Below are 16,475 nucleotides of genomic sequence, written 5' to 3' on the forward strand. Positions count from 1 at the left end.
TCGTGCCATCATCGTTTTCTGGGTTTAGCTGATGGCTTTACACAGGTCAGGGCCGATCCCCGTTTTGAGAATGACCATTCTGTCACCACTTATTCAGTAGGTAAATTATGTCAGAATTGGCTCAAACATTCTACCTTGGCGTCAGTTAAACTGCATTTATCTAAACTGACTGACGATGTTGATTTGAATGATTTCATAAAAGGCCCGGCTAGAGGTAGATCTAGAAGATGGATTTATGCAGCTTATAATGAAATCTGGAAAACATCACAGATTGAGGCGGCTACCCGCCTTAGGGCTATTGATCAAGCAAATTTAGAAAAAGTGCTTACAGTTGTTGATAATAGCATTAACATGCTTTCTTCCCGCATTTACACATTGGATAATATTGTGTCATCTGTTGTTGATATTGTGCAAGATGATGTGTCTGTATTATACCATGGTCAAAATCAATTGGGTTATATTATGCAGTTTGCGTGGACCCTGCAGACACTTAAGGCCGGAAAAGTGCCTTGGAATTACATGAATACCTCTTCTCTTTTTGCCCAGTTTAATTTGACTGATAAGCAGCGTTTGCTTTCCATGAGAGATGCATCTTTTTCCATGTTACACATTGAACGATTGGAGTCTTTACCATTCTCTGTGGCAGAGGCCACAACTACAACGTGGCTTATCCACGGTTTGATAACTTTACCATTCGCTCTTTTTGAATTTAAAAATTGTATGAAGTATTTTACCTATGGTATATACCAGCCGCTTTGCAGCTCCAATCTACATGAAGCCTGGTTGTTTCAGTTTACATACAGATGCATTAGGGAGGGCAAGGAAGTTTATCTGAAAGGTGAAGAGTGCACCGAAACACCAGATCACTCATTAATGTGTAGACATATTCAATTACACGGCTCTTGTAATCAAGAACAGCCCAATTTAGCCTGTGTTTTGAAAGGCACCCCCGTGCCCGCTATCGTCCCCACATTCACTTTACTGGCAAACTGCAGTTATTTACTTTTAAATAATGAGGATTGCTGTGGGTTAATAAAAGGCATTGCTTATGTGGTTACAGTCAGTGAACGTGTGGTTTGCTGTAAAAATGTGTTGTTTCCACCCACGCATGGGAACTTGGATGTTTCCATCTGGCCGAGGATTCCGACCTTGAAAGCAGAGTTCAATAAGATGAGTCGAATAAGGGCTCTATTGTTCCAAAAAGAAGTCGCCCTGACATCAGCTTGTGAAACATTTGTCCTTCACGTAGCTAACACCCGCACAGAGGTGCATGCTTTATTAAATACTGACCTTCCATTGCATTTCGTTGAACAGATTCATACAATCTTTAACGCATCTTCCACAACGGGGCTGGCTCACTTTTTAAAAGTAGTTAGCAGTGGTTTAGTGGCTTCATTTCAGAAGATATTTGGGGTCATTCCTGCTTTCTTCCATTTGATCTTTTCCAGCCTATTTGGTGGATTTCCCGTTCTCCTGGCGCTGGCTGCAGGCGTTCTGGTGCTATTTTGTTTTGTTAGAAATGGATGCACATCCTGTGTTCCAAGACGAACTGTCGCGGATGGCACTGTTTTGCAACAGGATGCTTGAATACTATGGTGCGCTGCTGCTCGCCACCTTAAGTGCAGCTTATGGATTATCGTTTCGATTTTCCTATTTTACATGTGTCCAGCCTGTCTTTCATTGCCTGAGCTGCGATTTCGACTGGGCCCTGGATTTGTGTCTCTGCAATACGGTGTCTCCCGAGGTGGGTTATAACCAGCTCATGAGCCCCTTAGTTGCTCATGAATTGCTTTGTTCTGACGGAGGGATTATGGCCTTTGCAGCGATGCATGGAATGCTGGGTCGTTGGAATATATTCGCAGCGGCGCAAGATTTCTTGGCACACAGCTTCATTGAAAACCCACCGAGTTGTCCTCTGATGGTGCTAGAGGCTCCGGTAATTGAAGAGCATGTATGTTCTTTCCCACTATTGAATTGGATGACTGAATTGTTTTCGGATGAGAACAGTGACTTCCTTTTGGAAGCCGTTGCTGCTTATTTCGCATATACAGTACTAGGCAGAGGTTTATCGATGCCTTTATTGACATTGAACTTTTTGTTATTTTTTTTGGTGATATGAAAAACTTTTTTAAGCCCCGGACCTATTGACTTTGATTAAGGCAAACACTAAATTGTCATGTTAGTGAGATTTTGGTGTTTTGGGTGACGAAAATATTTTTTTTCTCACTTACTCAAATTTTAACTGACTATCGTTCTTGAACTCTGCATTTCAAATTTGTGCCACTTTTCTTATCTTATCTTATTATATCTTATCAGTGCTCTGATCAAGGGAGGGTGTCATATAGATATGCTTTGCCTACACACTGTGTTAAGTTAGCATGAGCTTATTAGGAGTTTAAACGCCATTTTACCTTTTTGCTGCTTCTGCACACGACACATAATTGTTCCTTTAGCTTTGAGCCTAGTAGAATGTTTTGCTCCACACGAGAATAATATGTTATTGCTCTGATATCAGCTTTGCTTGGTGAGCTGTGTCTGTACAGTGAGTGCTGAAACCTTCAAGGATATCTCAACACAGTAGTTGTTATGAGGTCTGATCTTCGCACATTCCTAGACATAACATTCATGCAGCTGCGGGCAAGTTCTGACTTTAGGCGCGTTTTATATTGCATTGCACAGAGCATAAAAACACACTTGATGGTGCTTCGCATGCAGAGAGCTGGTGGAAGATGATGTGATCCCTTACCACTAGGATCTGAGGTATGGGGCCGCCCTGCTAAAACCCAAAGAGACCTTCTTAGATATCATATAATATACTAGCTAGGGAGGGTGAGAATTAGGTGTTGTTTAACCTTCTTCGCTTTAGCATTTTAACATGCTTTCACCTTTTGTATTCTATGGACTAGTAACTATGCTGATTACTTTGTTTCTAATAATATGTTTGCTTGTATTAGCTAAGATACTGCCTTTGAGAACACTGCATTAGAAAATAAACATTTCAAATGTGCACGAGTCCTCATTTACTCCTTGTTCTGGATTGAAATGATTGTATAACGAAAGAGTGTTCATGTGTTCCACGTTACCTGAGGTGTACTAAGTCCATGTTCTGGTTTGTCTAAACATTGGGAGTTTGTAATAACCAATGAGACATTGTAGCTAGTCTGGTAGGGGATTTTGGGAAAGAAGGTGAGTTTTGGCACACCCTAATTCACTGAGGTTCCAAGTCTCTATGCACAGTTCTGTATGAGAACGGAATCTCTGCGACAGGGCAAAGGCATGAAGGAACTGCAAATATTTATGGAGCTGCGATCTAGGTATCACATATTCTTGCTGCAACTTCTGAAAGGATTTCAGCGTCTGCCCATGAAAAACATCCCCAACAGTAGAGATAACTATTCTATCCCATTGAAAAAAACAGGAAGACCGGCCAGTAGCAGCAGGAGGCCTTTGCCCCAAAGGGGGGCCTCCTTTGTTACTCAACCGACCACTCCAGTTGCTGAAGGGTACGCTGCCAGAAGCCAAAAACTGTGGCAGTTGCCGGGGGCAGCACCCTCTGGACCGCGCCCGCATACAAGACGGAATGTAATGGTCCGACATATCCCCGGGCCACCAATCATTTAAGATAAGTAAGTGTGAGGCTGCATAATAGGCTTGAATGTCTGACGTTGCCAATCCATCACAGTAGGTTAACTGGAAACACGTCCTCAAGGTAACCCTGGAAGACCCCCCCAAAGAAAGTGGTGAAGGGGAGCATTGAGCTGTGTGAACCAGCTTGGCGAGATCAAGTAGGGATGATTTTGAAGCTGGTATAATAACCAAGGAAAAGAGACCATCTTAAAGATGCTGGATATGCCAAGCAGCGAAAGAGGAAGGTGGGACCAAACACAAGTTTGTTCCTTGATCTGAATCCCCAGTGGTGCCAGATTCCTCTCCCAAGACACAGACTGCAACTCAGTCTAGAAGACGATAAGGTATTTCTCCCAGACAGGATTTAGTGTATTGGGGCAGGGTGGTAGTGCTTGCCAGCGCCACATAGTATGCTTGCAAGGCACATTTCATGCCCTCAATGCATAGTCTAGCTCAAACCAGTTCAGGGAGCCATTGGCTCTCTGTCTGGCATGACACTGGACAAATTACAGGGGAGTATCCTCCCCCTTGTCCAGCCCATCCTTAGGGGAGGACCCCTGTATCATTCCAACCCTTTTATTAGGGTATTTATTGGCTTACCTGTGGGTGGGTCCCAAGATTTGTCGGGGGACATGATACATTCCAGGCACCACTTATACTTCGACCGTCTGGGTATTCCGTACTTTGCTAGTCTTTCCTCTGGGCATCAAGGCTGCAACCAGGACAACGTCTGCTGCTCCTGATCTCTTTGCCCGGCTTGTCTGCTGCAAAGTATGTGCCTGTGCTTCATACAGGAACCCATTCAGGACCTGGGGAAATCCAAGACAACTGAAGTAATCTCCCTTAAAGTGAAGGAGTCACCTCCCTGTATCTGCAGGCACAGCAACTAAGCTAACTGGTCTACTGATCATGTGCTCCTACTGACTCCAAAAGGCTCAGCAACACAGGTAATAGCTCTTCACATCCCTCAATGCCTGCCCTGCCCTCTCACCAATTTGGGGGCCAGTATAGCTCGCCAAAACCGCAGGAATTGAACCCCTGGACACCACATTGACTTGCAATTGCAAAGGCTTTTTGGCTTCCTTCCTCCAAGATCATCGGGCTCCAAGTACCCCAATATCAAGCATTTCCAGTTACCAGAATTCTGCACCACAACGCATTGCTTTGATCGTGGGCCTACTTCTTTGGTAGCTGCTCGAGGTCCTCTTGCAACTCCAGTGCCTCCCGGTCCTGTCGAGGTTCACATTTTGTATTCTTTGGGCTCCCCTGCTTGTTTGGAGCCTGTCCCGACTCTTCTGCTTGTGGTGAGTCTCTTGGTCCTTGTTGGTCCCAACATTGCACCTTCTTCTACTCCTTAGTAGGTTGCAGTTGCCAAAGCTTATTGGAGCTCCCGCCGAACACCGACCCCTCAACTCATGACATCCAACGTGGGATATCTCGTGTACAGCTGATGGTCTTCTACAGCATCGCTTGGTCCACACAGATGCAGTTTCAAGATCACTGTCAGCTCTCCTACAACACCCGACATTGATTCGCCTTTGTCTTCCATGCGTCCTGGTCACTCATGAGTGGTATAGACTGTGTCCCCTCTGCTTGCCGGATCTTCACTTCTTTAATCCACCTTTTGGTTCCACCGGACACTTTCACCTTCTCCAGCAGCAGCATCTTCCTGAAGTCTTTATGTCACTTCGCACCTATGCTCCTGGCTTCCCTCATGCAGGTATCCTGGTTCCTAAAGTATCCACGGGTGGGGTGGCTCTCCAACCTCTTGTCTTCCACTGGGTTTCTTCAGGGTCCACTGGGAAGGGTCCTCTTTTTTTCAAAATTGCAACTGTGACTTACCTGTTGACTTGCATTGATCCCGTGGTCATGTTGTCACTCTGCACACACCTCAGTGGGGCTCCTGGTTACTTACCTTGGGTGGTTTACTTGAGTCCCCAGCACTTCTATGTCCTCTGGGTATAGTCTTGACTCGAATCATGGTTTGAATACCACTATTTTAGTTTATGGTTTGGTCTCTCCCTGGTGACCACTGTGTATGCTGTGCCACTTACCCGTTTCTATCGTAAAGTATTGCGTGCATTGTGAATATCTCTGGCTAGGGGATACCTGTATGTGTTTGTAAGTGTCTTATAATAAATACATATTTTTATAAATACACTGGGGTTTTTTCACTTAACTTATACCTTTAAGATTATTTTCTGGTAAAACAAGCTGCTTTACACTCATTCTGGACAAAGCCTGAAGGCTGCTCTCCATAGCTTCCACTTAGAGAGCTTTCTAAGGTTGTCTAAGACAACTAAAATCCCCATAAGGGTTGTCTGGATCAATGCAAGGTGTTCGCTTACACCAGTGTACATTATATACGGAGCCAGCCTCTCACACCTACTCAGCTGAGGATTATTTTCACTACCACCACAGATATATCTGGTTATAAAAGACGTGTAGGGATTTGTGAGGAAGCATGCTAGATATATTGATCCATACAAAATTAGAAACCAACCAACGCTGGTGGCTCTATGCTGTGTTGTTTCCACTGATCTGCAGGAAGTGCACGTTTGTGGGTGACATAAACTTAGGATGGTGCCAGACTGATTTCATGCATCCCCACTAGATATGTTGTCCCTTACACCAGCTGGATCACAGTGCCACCATAAGCCCCCCTAACCTAGACAGGGAGCAAACAGTTCTGGCAACTACTGAACATAAAAACTGTTCCCTCAGGAACCTTTCTAGACCTAGAACCTTTAGCACAGACATTTGTGCTTTCTCTCTCTCCAAGTGAAATATACAAAGAATACACAAAGGGACATTTTCAATATTTATTGAACCAAAGTGATTCTTGTATAGAAAATATGTGCTATAATGATCAATAGAAGCAGACAAAAGTTATGAGTGCCAAAATAGTGAATAAAACACCATCTTGTTGAGACAACTTATATATGTATACATACACAATATTATAACAAACTGACATACTCCTACGATGCAAATCCTAACCAGCGGGTTTGGGGTATCAATGTGTTACTGCCAAGAAACCCCCGACTGGATGATCTGACCCTTTTACATGGTGGGTAAGAGTGTGTCTCTGCGATGGAGAGTTACCAAAAGGAATACATAAACTGTTCTTTCAATGGAGAAGACAGTCATCCCAAATGGATGGGGGAAGCTATAAACCCCAGCAGCATGCTGTAGGTGAGGGTCAAAAGAGGCTTCATCTTCAGAATGTGGGGACCCAGAAAGAAGGTACTGGGTGGAATAATTTCCAGAAGGGGACCAGGCAGTGACGCAGGTGACATTTCCTAGATATATCCAGTGTGAAGGTATCAGATCTGAGGCATGTTACCCATGTCCAAAAGAGCAGGAGGCATAGTGCTGCATGACCCAGAGCAAGGGTAGGCCTAGTGCTGCTCACTTTATGTAGACAAGTAGTGACTTAGCAGCAATGAACCTAGAACCAAGATGGTTCAAAGTCCAGTCTTGGATCCCTGTAGGGAGAGGAGGCCTCAAGGCTGGGGGAGGTTGGTGTTCTTAGCAGCCGACGACCAGCATAAGGTATCTGGGGTTGTGGACAACTAGCGAGTTGGGTGTCCTTTCAGAACCCCTTACCACTTGTAATAAATCAGTATGTGAAGAATACCTCTGCATAATGGCCAATTCTACCTTGGAATAATCAGCCAGCCCCGGCGTGTGTGATAAGGTGGTTCTGACCATCAAATTCACCTGGATTTTTTGCTTTTTAATCATCTGTTGTTTGACCTCTTACTGTCGGAGAGCTTCATACCTGTGACTCACCCACAGTAAACTCATGGTAAAATTACCAGGGTCTACCTTTTATGATAAGGCCTCTGCATCGCAGGCAGGTAAGGGGCACTGGGCGGGTTACCTGTGGACACATGTGCACATGCATGTGCCAACATGTGAGGCCTGCGAGTAGTAGACTCCTGTTGTGCACAGCCCAGGAACATGTGTGCAGGCAGTCTGGAGCAGAAGGGACTCAGCAGGATTGGGTATTGACATGGGATAGTTCTTATATTGTTGCTGTACACAGATAGGAAAGTCATTGTGCTTTACTTCTTGTCTGCATAAACACTCTATTTTACCTTATGGGAAGGCTTCCCTAGATAGCAGCTTTGCTTCCCCGTGGTCTTGAGACAGCCGGGGCATACCAATTACCAAATACCAATGTACAGTGTAACCTGTCTGAAAAAAATAATACTGTAAAGTCCAAAATCATAGCTGTACGGCTTATGGGTCATCCAGAAATGTAATGTTTCTCAGGATCAGAGCCCAGACCCGTTGTCACCATTCTGGGTGGGGTTAATTACTCTTCTCTTCAGTGGTAGGAACAAAGGCGTCCCCCCACAAAGGGAGCAATTAACCCATATTAGGTCAGCTCCTCAGAAGGACATGGTGGGGTGGATTGCTCTGCATCATTTTCTGCGGAGCATAGGCGGATCACCGTGCAGGCGCTCATTGGATCAAGGCTGGATTATGCCAATGCCCTTTTCCTTGGCCTCCCAGACTACCTGGTCCAGCGTCTACAGGTTGCACAAAACTCTGCTGCCCGCGCGATTTTCGGCCTGCATAGGCGATCGCGAGCCTCGGGGCTGCTTCAGAAGCTTCATTGGCTGCCCATCCGTAAGCGGATTATGTTCAAATCCCTTACGTTGATGCACAAGGCACTGTTTGGCCCTGGGGCCGGTTATCTACGGCGCAGGTTGACTTTCTATCGCCCTGCTCGCCTACTGCGCTCTGCAGCTCTTTTTACTGCCGTGGTTCCTCGTGTGCATAAGGCCCGCACTGGAGGCCGCTCCTTTAGCTTTAAGGCACCCCAGTTGTGGAACTCTTTACCACTAGCGTTACGTAGTACTCCTAACCTGCTTCAATTTAGGAGGAGCTTGAAGACATGGCTTTTTAATGCTTAGTTGCTTTTTGGTGGGTTTCTTTTCTGTATTGTTTTGTGTTATGTTATTACACACTGATTTATTTGTGGAAAGCGCCGGGACACTCTGTCGGAGTAGCCGTGCGCTATATAAATATAATTTAACATAACATAACATAACATAACATAACATCATTCAGCCAGCTGTCAACCTGTGCCAGGAAGAGGGCCAGACCAGGTCCACTAACCAAAGGGAAGGTGCCCAGAGTCTGGAGCCCAATCAGGAGTTGGGCACTTTTGAAGTTTAGGTGGGGCTGGCCCTGGCAGTGATATCAGCGAGGGTTGGAGCTGAGAACCCCGCAGTACATGTGGCAATTGACTCTTGATTGACATCTTCTTGAAGTATCCCAGAAGGTTGTTCAGGAAGGTTGAAACAGGGGCGGAGAGGTGATGTGGCACCTCAGGATAGGCCAGAGGTGCTTCCCTGCTGGTACCTCCTGCCCCCACTTAAAAGGTCCTGCACAGGGCAGAGAGCTCTTGGTTGATTGTGCTTTTCTGCAAAACACTGGACTTGGATGCTGACGCCATGGACTATTGGAAGGAAGAATGTACTGACTGCCATATGGTCTTAGTGCTCTGACTCAGATTGACTGCAGGACCAGTGGGGCACTCCCCTGGACCAGGAGGCTGGTCCCCTTAGACCCCTTGAGGGCCAGTTGGGAGAATGATTGGTCAGCTGCACACAGAAGGAGGGAAGCCCAAAGGAGAAGCAAAATGAAAGGCTGGCACAGGAAGCCATTGAAGCCAGCTCCCTGCATACTTCATCCACTTTGAGGCCAGGAGACCAGGTCATTAGGGCTTGCCAACAGGAGCAAAATGAGCCAAAGACCATCCAAATTGGCCCAGGGCCAGAGATATGCCCTTGTGAATGTTGGTGACCTTTGACCCCTATCGACCAGTGCGAGCAAGTGGAGCTTCACTGGCAGTTGATGGTTGTTGTCGGGGAAGGGGCAGGCTCCTAGAGATTGCCCCCAGAGAGAAGATAAGCAGAAATCACTGCTGTGCTTTCCCCGCTAGAGCAGGAGGGGGCCTACGACCCCATCCTTGGGCCCTGAGAAGACCAGCGCTACAAGGGAGCACCATTGCGTTCTCCCATTTGAAGAGGGAAGGGGCACAGAACCCCATCCCTGGGCACTGAGAAGATAAAAGGAGGACAGGGGAGTGCAGCCGGACTCCCTCCCCGCGGCGAGCACGATTATGCCTGCTGCCCGCAGGAGCGGGCAGGGATGCAGGGAAAGAGCAGGCGATTGCTCCTACGGCCACACAGAGAAGTGCAAGTGTGCAGGACAGCCGGGAGCAGCCGGGGGAGGGCTCCCTAAGCTGCTTTCCAATGTTGGAAGATAGAGGCAGGGTGCCCCGGTGGGACCAGGCACCTCGACGAAAACAAAGCTGGAGCACAAGGCCACATAACGGAAAACTGCAGCGTGCCTCTCCCTGAAGCAGCAGGAGAGCAGCTGCTCAGAAATGCATAAACCATGTACGAGGTGCACCCCATAATGCCCTGTCAGTTTCACCCACATTTGGGGATAAAAATCTCCTGTTTCAGCTTTGTGGTGGCCCCAGGAGAAAGGAGTCACCATCAAAATGTGGCAAAAGAGTGTGGGGAGCTGGGCAGCTGCCTGCAAAGGAGTCCAGAGACCCCAACCAGAGGTGGGTGGGACTCTACATTTATACCCCCCCCCCTTTAATTTCAATGGGGTTTTAAGCTAATCCATCCCCAGGTTGGAGCTTTTGCTTGACAGCTGGAAGTGCTGCGTCCTCTAGAGGCCAAGACCATGGCTGCAACCCTTGTGGCCTAAAAGAGGTCAACATAAGGTTTAATGTTGGTAAGCATTCTCTAAGGGTGAAGAACTGTAATTTCATGTGCAGTTATTGCAAATGTGATGATCTTTAGGGCTTATGTTAAAGATGCGGTAATATAAAAGTGTATGCTGCAAACAGCCTCTAGGGGTGAATGATTAGGGGTTGTAGTTATATTGGGTTATCATCTAACAGTTATAATCAGTACACAGCGCTCCCAATCATGCTTAGAAATATACTCCTGCTAATGCTTTACTTATATAATGAGACTGACAGACACTCATGATCAAAGTTTGCATGCTTTATTGCCGATATTAAGTGCCCTCAGTCGTGCTTATATGTTATTATTGCATTTACTCGTATGATGAAATACTGGTTGAGATAATGAGGTTAAGACCTGGTCACTTTGGTGCCAGTATTAAGTGATCTTGCATATGAGCCTATCCATGTTGCAAAAGACTTAAGTCTAATTTTAGGAGATTAAGGACTAATGGCTTTTTAGTGCTTATTGTGGACACTCGTTTTGAGTGTTTGGAAGACATTTTCAAAACCTTTAAATGTGGTTTGCATTATTGCTCCATCAGTTTCTCAAATTTTAACAGCCGCTTCTACTCTGAATAAATCTGCACTTCTTTATATACGGTATAACTTAACAACAGCACAGAGCATTTTGTTATCTCACAATGAGCACCCAAAAGAAAATCATTAAAATCTAATTTCTTCACTGATTGCGGGCAGATGCTCCTTACAGCTCTTAGTGTACTAGGTATATTTGGCATACTAATGTATACAATAAAGTGATGGATGGCATTCTTGCAATAATCTCAGCCACCGTTAACATTTAACATGGGTCAGCATCCCAAACCATCATGCTTTTGCACACCATGTCACCTCAGTTTGGACCCCGCCATATGAAAATCAGTCTTGATCCTGCTTCAGTCGGAACAATCTAGCCTGAACTGACCTCTCACAACCAGAACAAAAGCAACGCAGGACTGGTTTTGTCCTAGTTATGGGCTCAGAAGTTGGGTACTGCTTGTTTCCAGTGCAACTGTGCTCACAGGACCCATGCCTGAGCAGACCTATCCCACTTAGGGCGACAAACTAAAGTATACAAAAAAGTGATGAATGGAAAGCATGAATTAATTCCTCTGTAATTACTCAGGGTTGCATCCCAATCCATTGTTATTTGCCCACCTTGTCACCTCAGTTTGGATACAATCATATGCAAATCAATATTGACCTTGCTTAATTCAGAACAGTCCAGCACAAACGGAAAAGGTGGGTCCTCCTTGAACAGGAACACATGCAACCCAGCGATTGCCAATGGCAGAGATTCATTCAAGCATTCCATCCACCACCTTGTTGTTGTTGCCACCCTAAGTGTGACCGGCATCCACCCACATGGGTCCTGTGCTCATTATGCCACTAAAAACAGGCGATACCTGACTGATGAGCCCATAATAATGGCAGGAATGGTCCTGGGTTACTTGTTTTCTGGCTCATGGAAGTCCTGGCTTGGCAGTTTAGGCTGGACTTTTCTGACTCGAGAAGGGTCAAGACTGATTTGCAATGGATTAGGTCCAAACTCCGGTGGCATGGAAGGTGAAAAATTTTGGATTGGGACACGGCCCAGAGCGATCTGCAGTGGCTAGCATTACTCCAAGTATTCCATCCATCACATTATTATTTGGTGCCATTTCATGTACATTGTCTTGCCATTCGTGGAAAAAAATATTCACAATACCAACAGAACACAATCTGTGTTGTTTATAGTGCTTTTTTCGACCTATTTGCCTCCACGTTAAAAATTGACACAGTGACTAATTTTGTGCTAAAATTTTGCACAAATTGCCAGATTTGCATTTTGTGTAATTATGCAAAATGTTGCAAAATTCTTCTGAAATCTCACATACATACACAAAAGCAAATTACATGAATTTTTGACACCTCTAAAAGATACTCCTTGCTTCAATGTGAAAGCATATTAGAACTTTTGTCCTTAGACTTGTATATAATTATAACATGTAGCGCTCCGCTCACTGGGGAACATCCCCTTGTTGCACTGCCAATGTTCCTAAAAGAGGGAGTATTCACGTTTATCACCAGTGTTGCAATGGTGATCAACATGAATACGCCCTCTTTTGGGAACATTGGCAGTGCAACAAGGGGACGTTCCCACGTGAGGGGACCACTACATGTTCTATTTTCTACTCACACTTCAGAGATTAGAGAGCAATGTGCTGCTGCCCGCTACAACTTCAATACTTTTCTTTAAAATTGATAAACTAAGGAGTGCGTAAACCATATACTTTAAATTATATATAATTATGCCGCGATTTTGGCCCCAAAAGTTTCTAATTCACCATTATCAAACTTACCTCTTTCCTTCTCCAGGTCACAGGCTGATGCTCCTGAGGGAAGAAGAGAAACATCGGACTAAGTGTGTGTTGGAATTTATCTAGCTCATGATGAAGTGTGAGTACACTCAAACATATCAAAAATAACATTAACATTAGTAGCACTCCCACTGTCCCCTTTTGGGGATGAACACTAAGAGCATACACAGAAGTCACACTTATATAAGTTAGCACCACCCTCCTCCATCATCAATAGGTAAAAGAGAGCCATGTACAACAGACACTATACACTGAAATGTAATTCACAGGAGTATAGATCACACCCCCACCAACAGAAAATCAAAACAATGGACTATTGAAAGTATCACCTGAGATAATTCCAAATGGTACTGTTGTAGTAGATATTGCCAATGTTGCTGTGTCCCAGACTCATGCTGTAGATAGATCAATCAAAGTCAAAGTGTGTCTGCTGGAGATTGATGGTGCTATTTAAGCGTTAAGAATGATTTGACCTGTCAGTTCATGGTGAGTGATGAATCGAGTACGAGTACGATGCTGAGGTTCTTGGTGTGGTCTGAGGGGGTAGGTGGGCTTCCGACTTCCGAGGGCGGTCAGCCACCAGGTGCTGTCCCATGCAGAAGGGGTGGTACTGAGGACGAGGACTACTGGCGTTGAGCTTCAGGCAGCTGTTGGTCATCCAAACTGGAAGTTGAGTTTGGAGGTGGTGGGGTCTTTGGTGAGGGTGAGGATGAGCTGGGTGTCATTGGGGTAGGATATGATGGTGAGTCTGTGTAGTCAGACAATGGCTGGAAGGGGCACCATGTAGATGTTGAAGAGGGTTGGACTCAGTGATGAACCCTGTGGGACTCTGCAGGTGATTTTCATGGGGTTGGAGAGGAAAAGTGGGAGTCTGATCCTTTGGCTTCTTCCGGTGAGGAATGATCAGATCCAGTCCAGGGCTGTTCCTTGTATGCCTGCATCGTGTAGTCTGGCGACTAGTGTGCGGTGGGAGACGGTGTCGAAGGCTGCTGATAGGTCGAGTAGGATGAGGGCTGTGGAGTGGCCTTGGTCCAGGAGGGTGCCGATGTCATCTGTGGCGGCGAGTAGGGCAGTCTCTGTGCTGTGGTTGCATCGGAATCCGGATTGTGACAGGTCGAAGACAGCGTTCTCTTCAATGAATCGTTTCAGTTTTCTGTTGACTGTTTTTTCTGCAACTTTGCCTGCAAAGGGGAGGAGCAAGATGGGCCGATAGTTCTTGAGGTCGGTGGGGTCAGCTGTGGGCATCTTGAGCAGGGGTCTGACTTCCGCAGGCTTCCAGTCATCTTGGAAGGTGCCTGTTTTGAAGGTGATGTTGATGGTGCGTTGTAGTTTGGGTGCAATGGCAGCCATGGCTCTGTGGTAGATGTGAGGGGGGCAGGAGTCGGTGGGGCCCCATGAGTGTATGCTTTTTATGGTCGAGGCAGTGTCTTCGCCCTTGATCGGTGTCCAGTTGGAGATGGTGGGCTGGCTGGTGTTTCTGGGGGCCAGGGCCGTCTGTAGCACCTGGTGGATGGTCGATGAAGTTGTCCTAGAGGTTTTTGATCTTGAGGTGGAAATAGGTTCCAAGTTTGTCGCAGAGTTCTTGGTATGGGGTGATGTCTGTGGCTGAATTCTTGAATGACACTGAAAATGTTATTGGTGTTGTTGGCATACATTTTGTTGTGGATGAAGTTCCTTTTAGTGGCTCAGATCTGGTTGTGGTAGTCCGTCATGGCGTCCTTGTAGGTGGTGTGGTTTTCGGTTGTCTTGGTGTTTCTCCAGGTCTTCTCCAGGCATCTGCAGGTGTGTCTGGCTTCTTGGAGAGCGATGTTGAACCAGGTGACATACCTGGGGCGTTGTCTGCCGGAGTTGTATAGCGGGCGAGCTCGTCTGCGCAGTTGGAGATCCAGGTGTGGAGTTATCTGGCTGCGTTGTTTACATCGGGTGCTCAGGTGTGGTTGTCTCGGGTGATGGTGGAGTTAAGTTGCTCATCAGTAACTTGTTCCAGTTCCTCCGTGGTGGGCGTGGGGCTGGTTTGGGTGCCTTGGGTTTGTTGATGGCGAAGCAGTGCGACAGTTCCAGCGGCGACACGCTCCTTTCTCCGGAGTTGCGACGGCAGGCACAGCGACGGCAACACGCTTCCAGCTCCTTGCGACGCACAGTTCCTCAGAAGGCCCAAAACAGTAGAAGGCACTTTCACAAGTACTCTGGGGAGCTGTGGGGTGAAGTCTGTTGTCCCTGAGCCTTCAGCAGGAGGCAAGCTCTTTTCCAAGCCCTTGGAGATCCTTCACAAGTTGAAAGCAAAGTTACTCAAAAGTTCCTTTCTCCTTCCTTTGGCAGTAAGGCAACCACTCCAGGCCAATCCCCCAAGCAGCACTTCAGCTTGGGAATATTCTCTCCTCAGTTTCTTCAGGTTCCTCTCCTCAGAGTGATCTAATTTCATGGGAACAGGGTCCCAATATTTATACCCAGAAATCCTTTGTTCTCTGAGAGGTGAGGGGCCTTTGCCCAGTCCAAACCAGTTCTGAAGCACTCTGTTTACCAGACTTCTCCTTTCCTTTCACAGTGCAAGGCAGCAACATCAGACGCCCCACAGGAGGTGGAGCCAGCATTGTGGAAGTCAAGTACAGTCCTGGACCACTTTGTTGACAGGACTCCTTCTCTTCTTTCAGTGTGCAGGGCAGAGACATCAGCCACTCCCCATGCGGTGGAGCCAGCATTGTGGAAGGCAGGCACAGTCCTATTCAGAGTCCAGGTGCACTCCTCCCTCCCATCAAGATGCAGATCTATCTATTCACCACTAGGTGACTCAGCCTGTCTCCTGGAATTCCCCAGCCCTGTCACTCTCAAAACCAGACATGGGAATACATAACCTAGCAGAGGCAGGTTTGAATGGTTTGTCAAGCAAACACCTACTTTCTAAAAGTGGTATTTGCAAACACAGAATATTAAAATAAACTTTACTAAAAGATGTATTTTATTATTCTGAGTTCAGGCATACTAAACTCAAATTTCTACCATGTTCTCTGAGCCTGTAAGGATTATAAAATAAAACAATTCTAACAGCCCATTTCTAACCTATGGAGAACAGGTAGCGTTGCAATAGTGAAAAAACGAAAATGGCTGTAATTCACTATTAGGACATGCCACACACATCAGTGCTTGTCCTACCTTATACTTACAATGCACCCTGCCCTTGGGCCTACCATAGGGGTGACTGATATGAAGAAAAGGGAAGGTTGAGGGACTGGCAAGTGGGTGCACTTGCCCAGTCCGCATGACAGTACCAGACTACATGCAGGCTCTGCAAAGGCAGACCTTAGACACATTTTACAAGGCTGCTTCTGTGGGTGGCACAACCAGTGCTGCAGGCCCACCAGCAGCATGTGGATTACACGCCCTGGCACACTAGACTAGAGTCTGATAATTAAACCAAATAGCCAAACATGGAACCACTGATTAGTACATCAATTTACAATAGGGCGCACTTGCACTGTGGCACTGCATAGCAGTGGCATAGTGCCCAAAGCATCTAACACCAGCAAAAACACATGAGACAACAGCAAAAACGGAAGGGAGACCCACGCCAATGGTGCCAGGTCTAACAGAAACCTTGTATTAAGAGAACTTGGTCACCTGGACAATTTCAACCCTTTGAATCATTGATCAGTATCAGTCCTGTGCACCTTCCATCTGTCTGCTTTTTTTGTCTGGTCTACCTGCCT

The 16,475-nt window shown here is 46.3% G+C and overlaps 1 protein-coding gene across 1 annotated transcript in view; it reads right to left on the reverse strand.

Moving 5' to 3' along the window:
* LOC144752933 (butyrophilin subfamily 2 member A1-like) overlaps positions 1–16,475 on the reverse strand; it is a 367,375-nt gene that overhangs the window by 259,602 nt on the left and 91,298 nt on the right. Inside the window, exon 4 of the mRNA XM_078640750.1 lies at positions 12,754–12,786. Coding sequence (XP_078496876.1) covers positions 12,754–12,786 — 33 coding nt within the window. The remainder of the gene's footprint in view (positions 1–12,753; positions 12,787–16,475) is intronic.

This window comes from Lissotriton helveticus, chromosome 5_1, assembly GCF_964261635.1.
Source record: "Lissotriton helveticus chromosome 5_1, aLisHel1.1, whole genome shotgun sequence".
In the NCBI taxonomy this organism is placed as follows: Eukaryota; Metazoa; Chordata; class Amphibia; order Caudata; family Salamandridae; genus Lissotriton; species Lissotriton helveticus.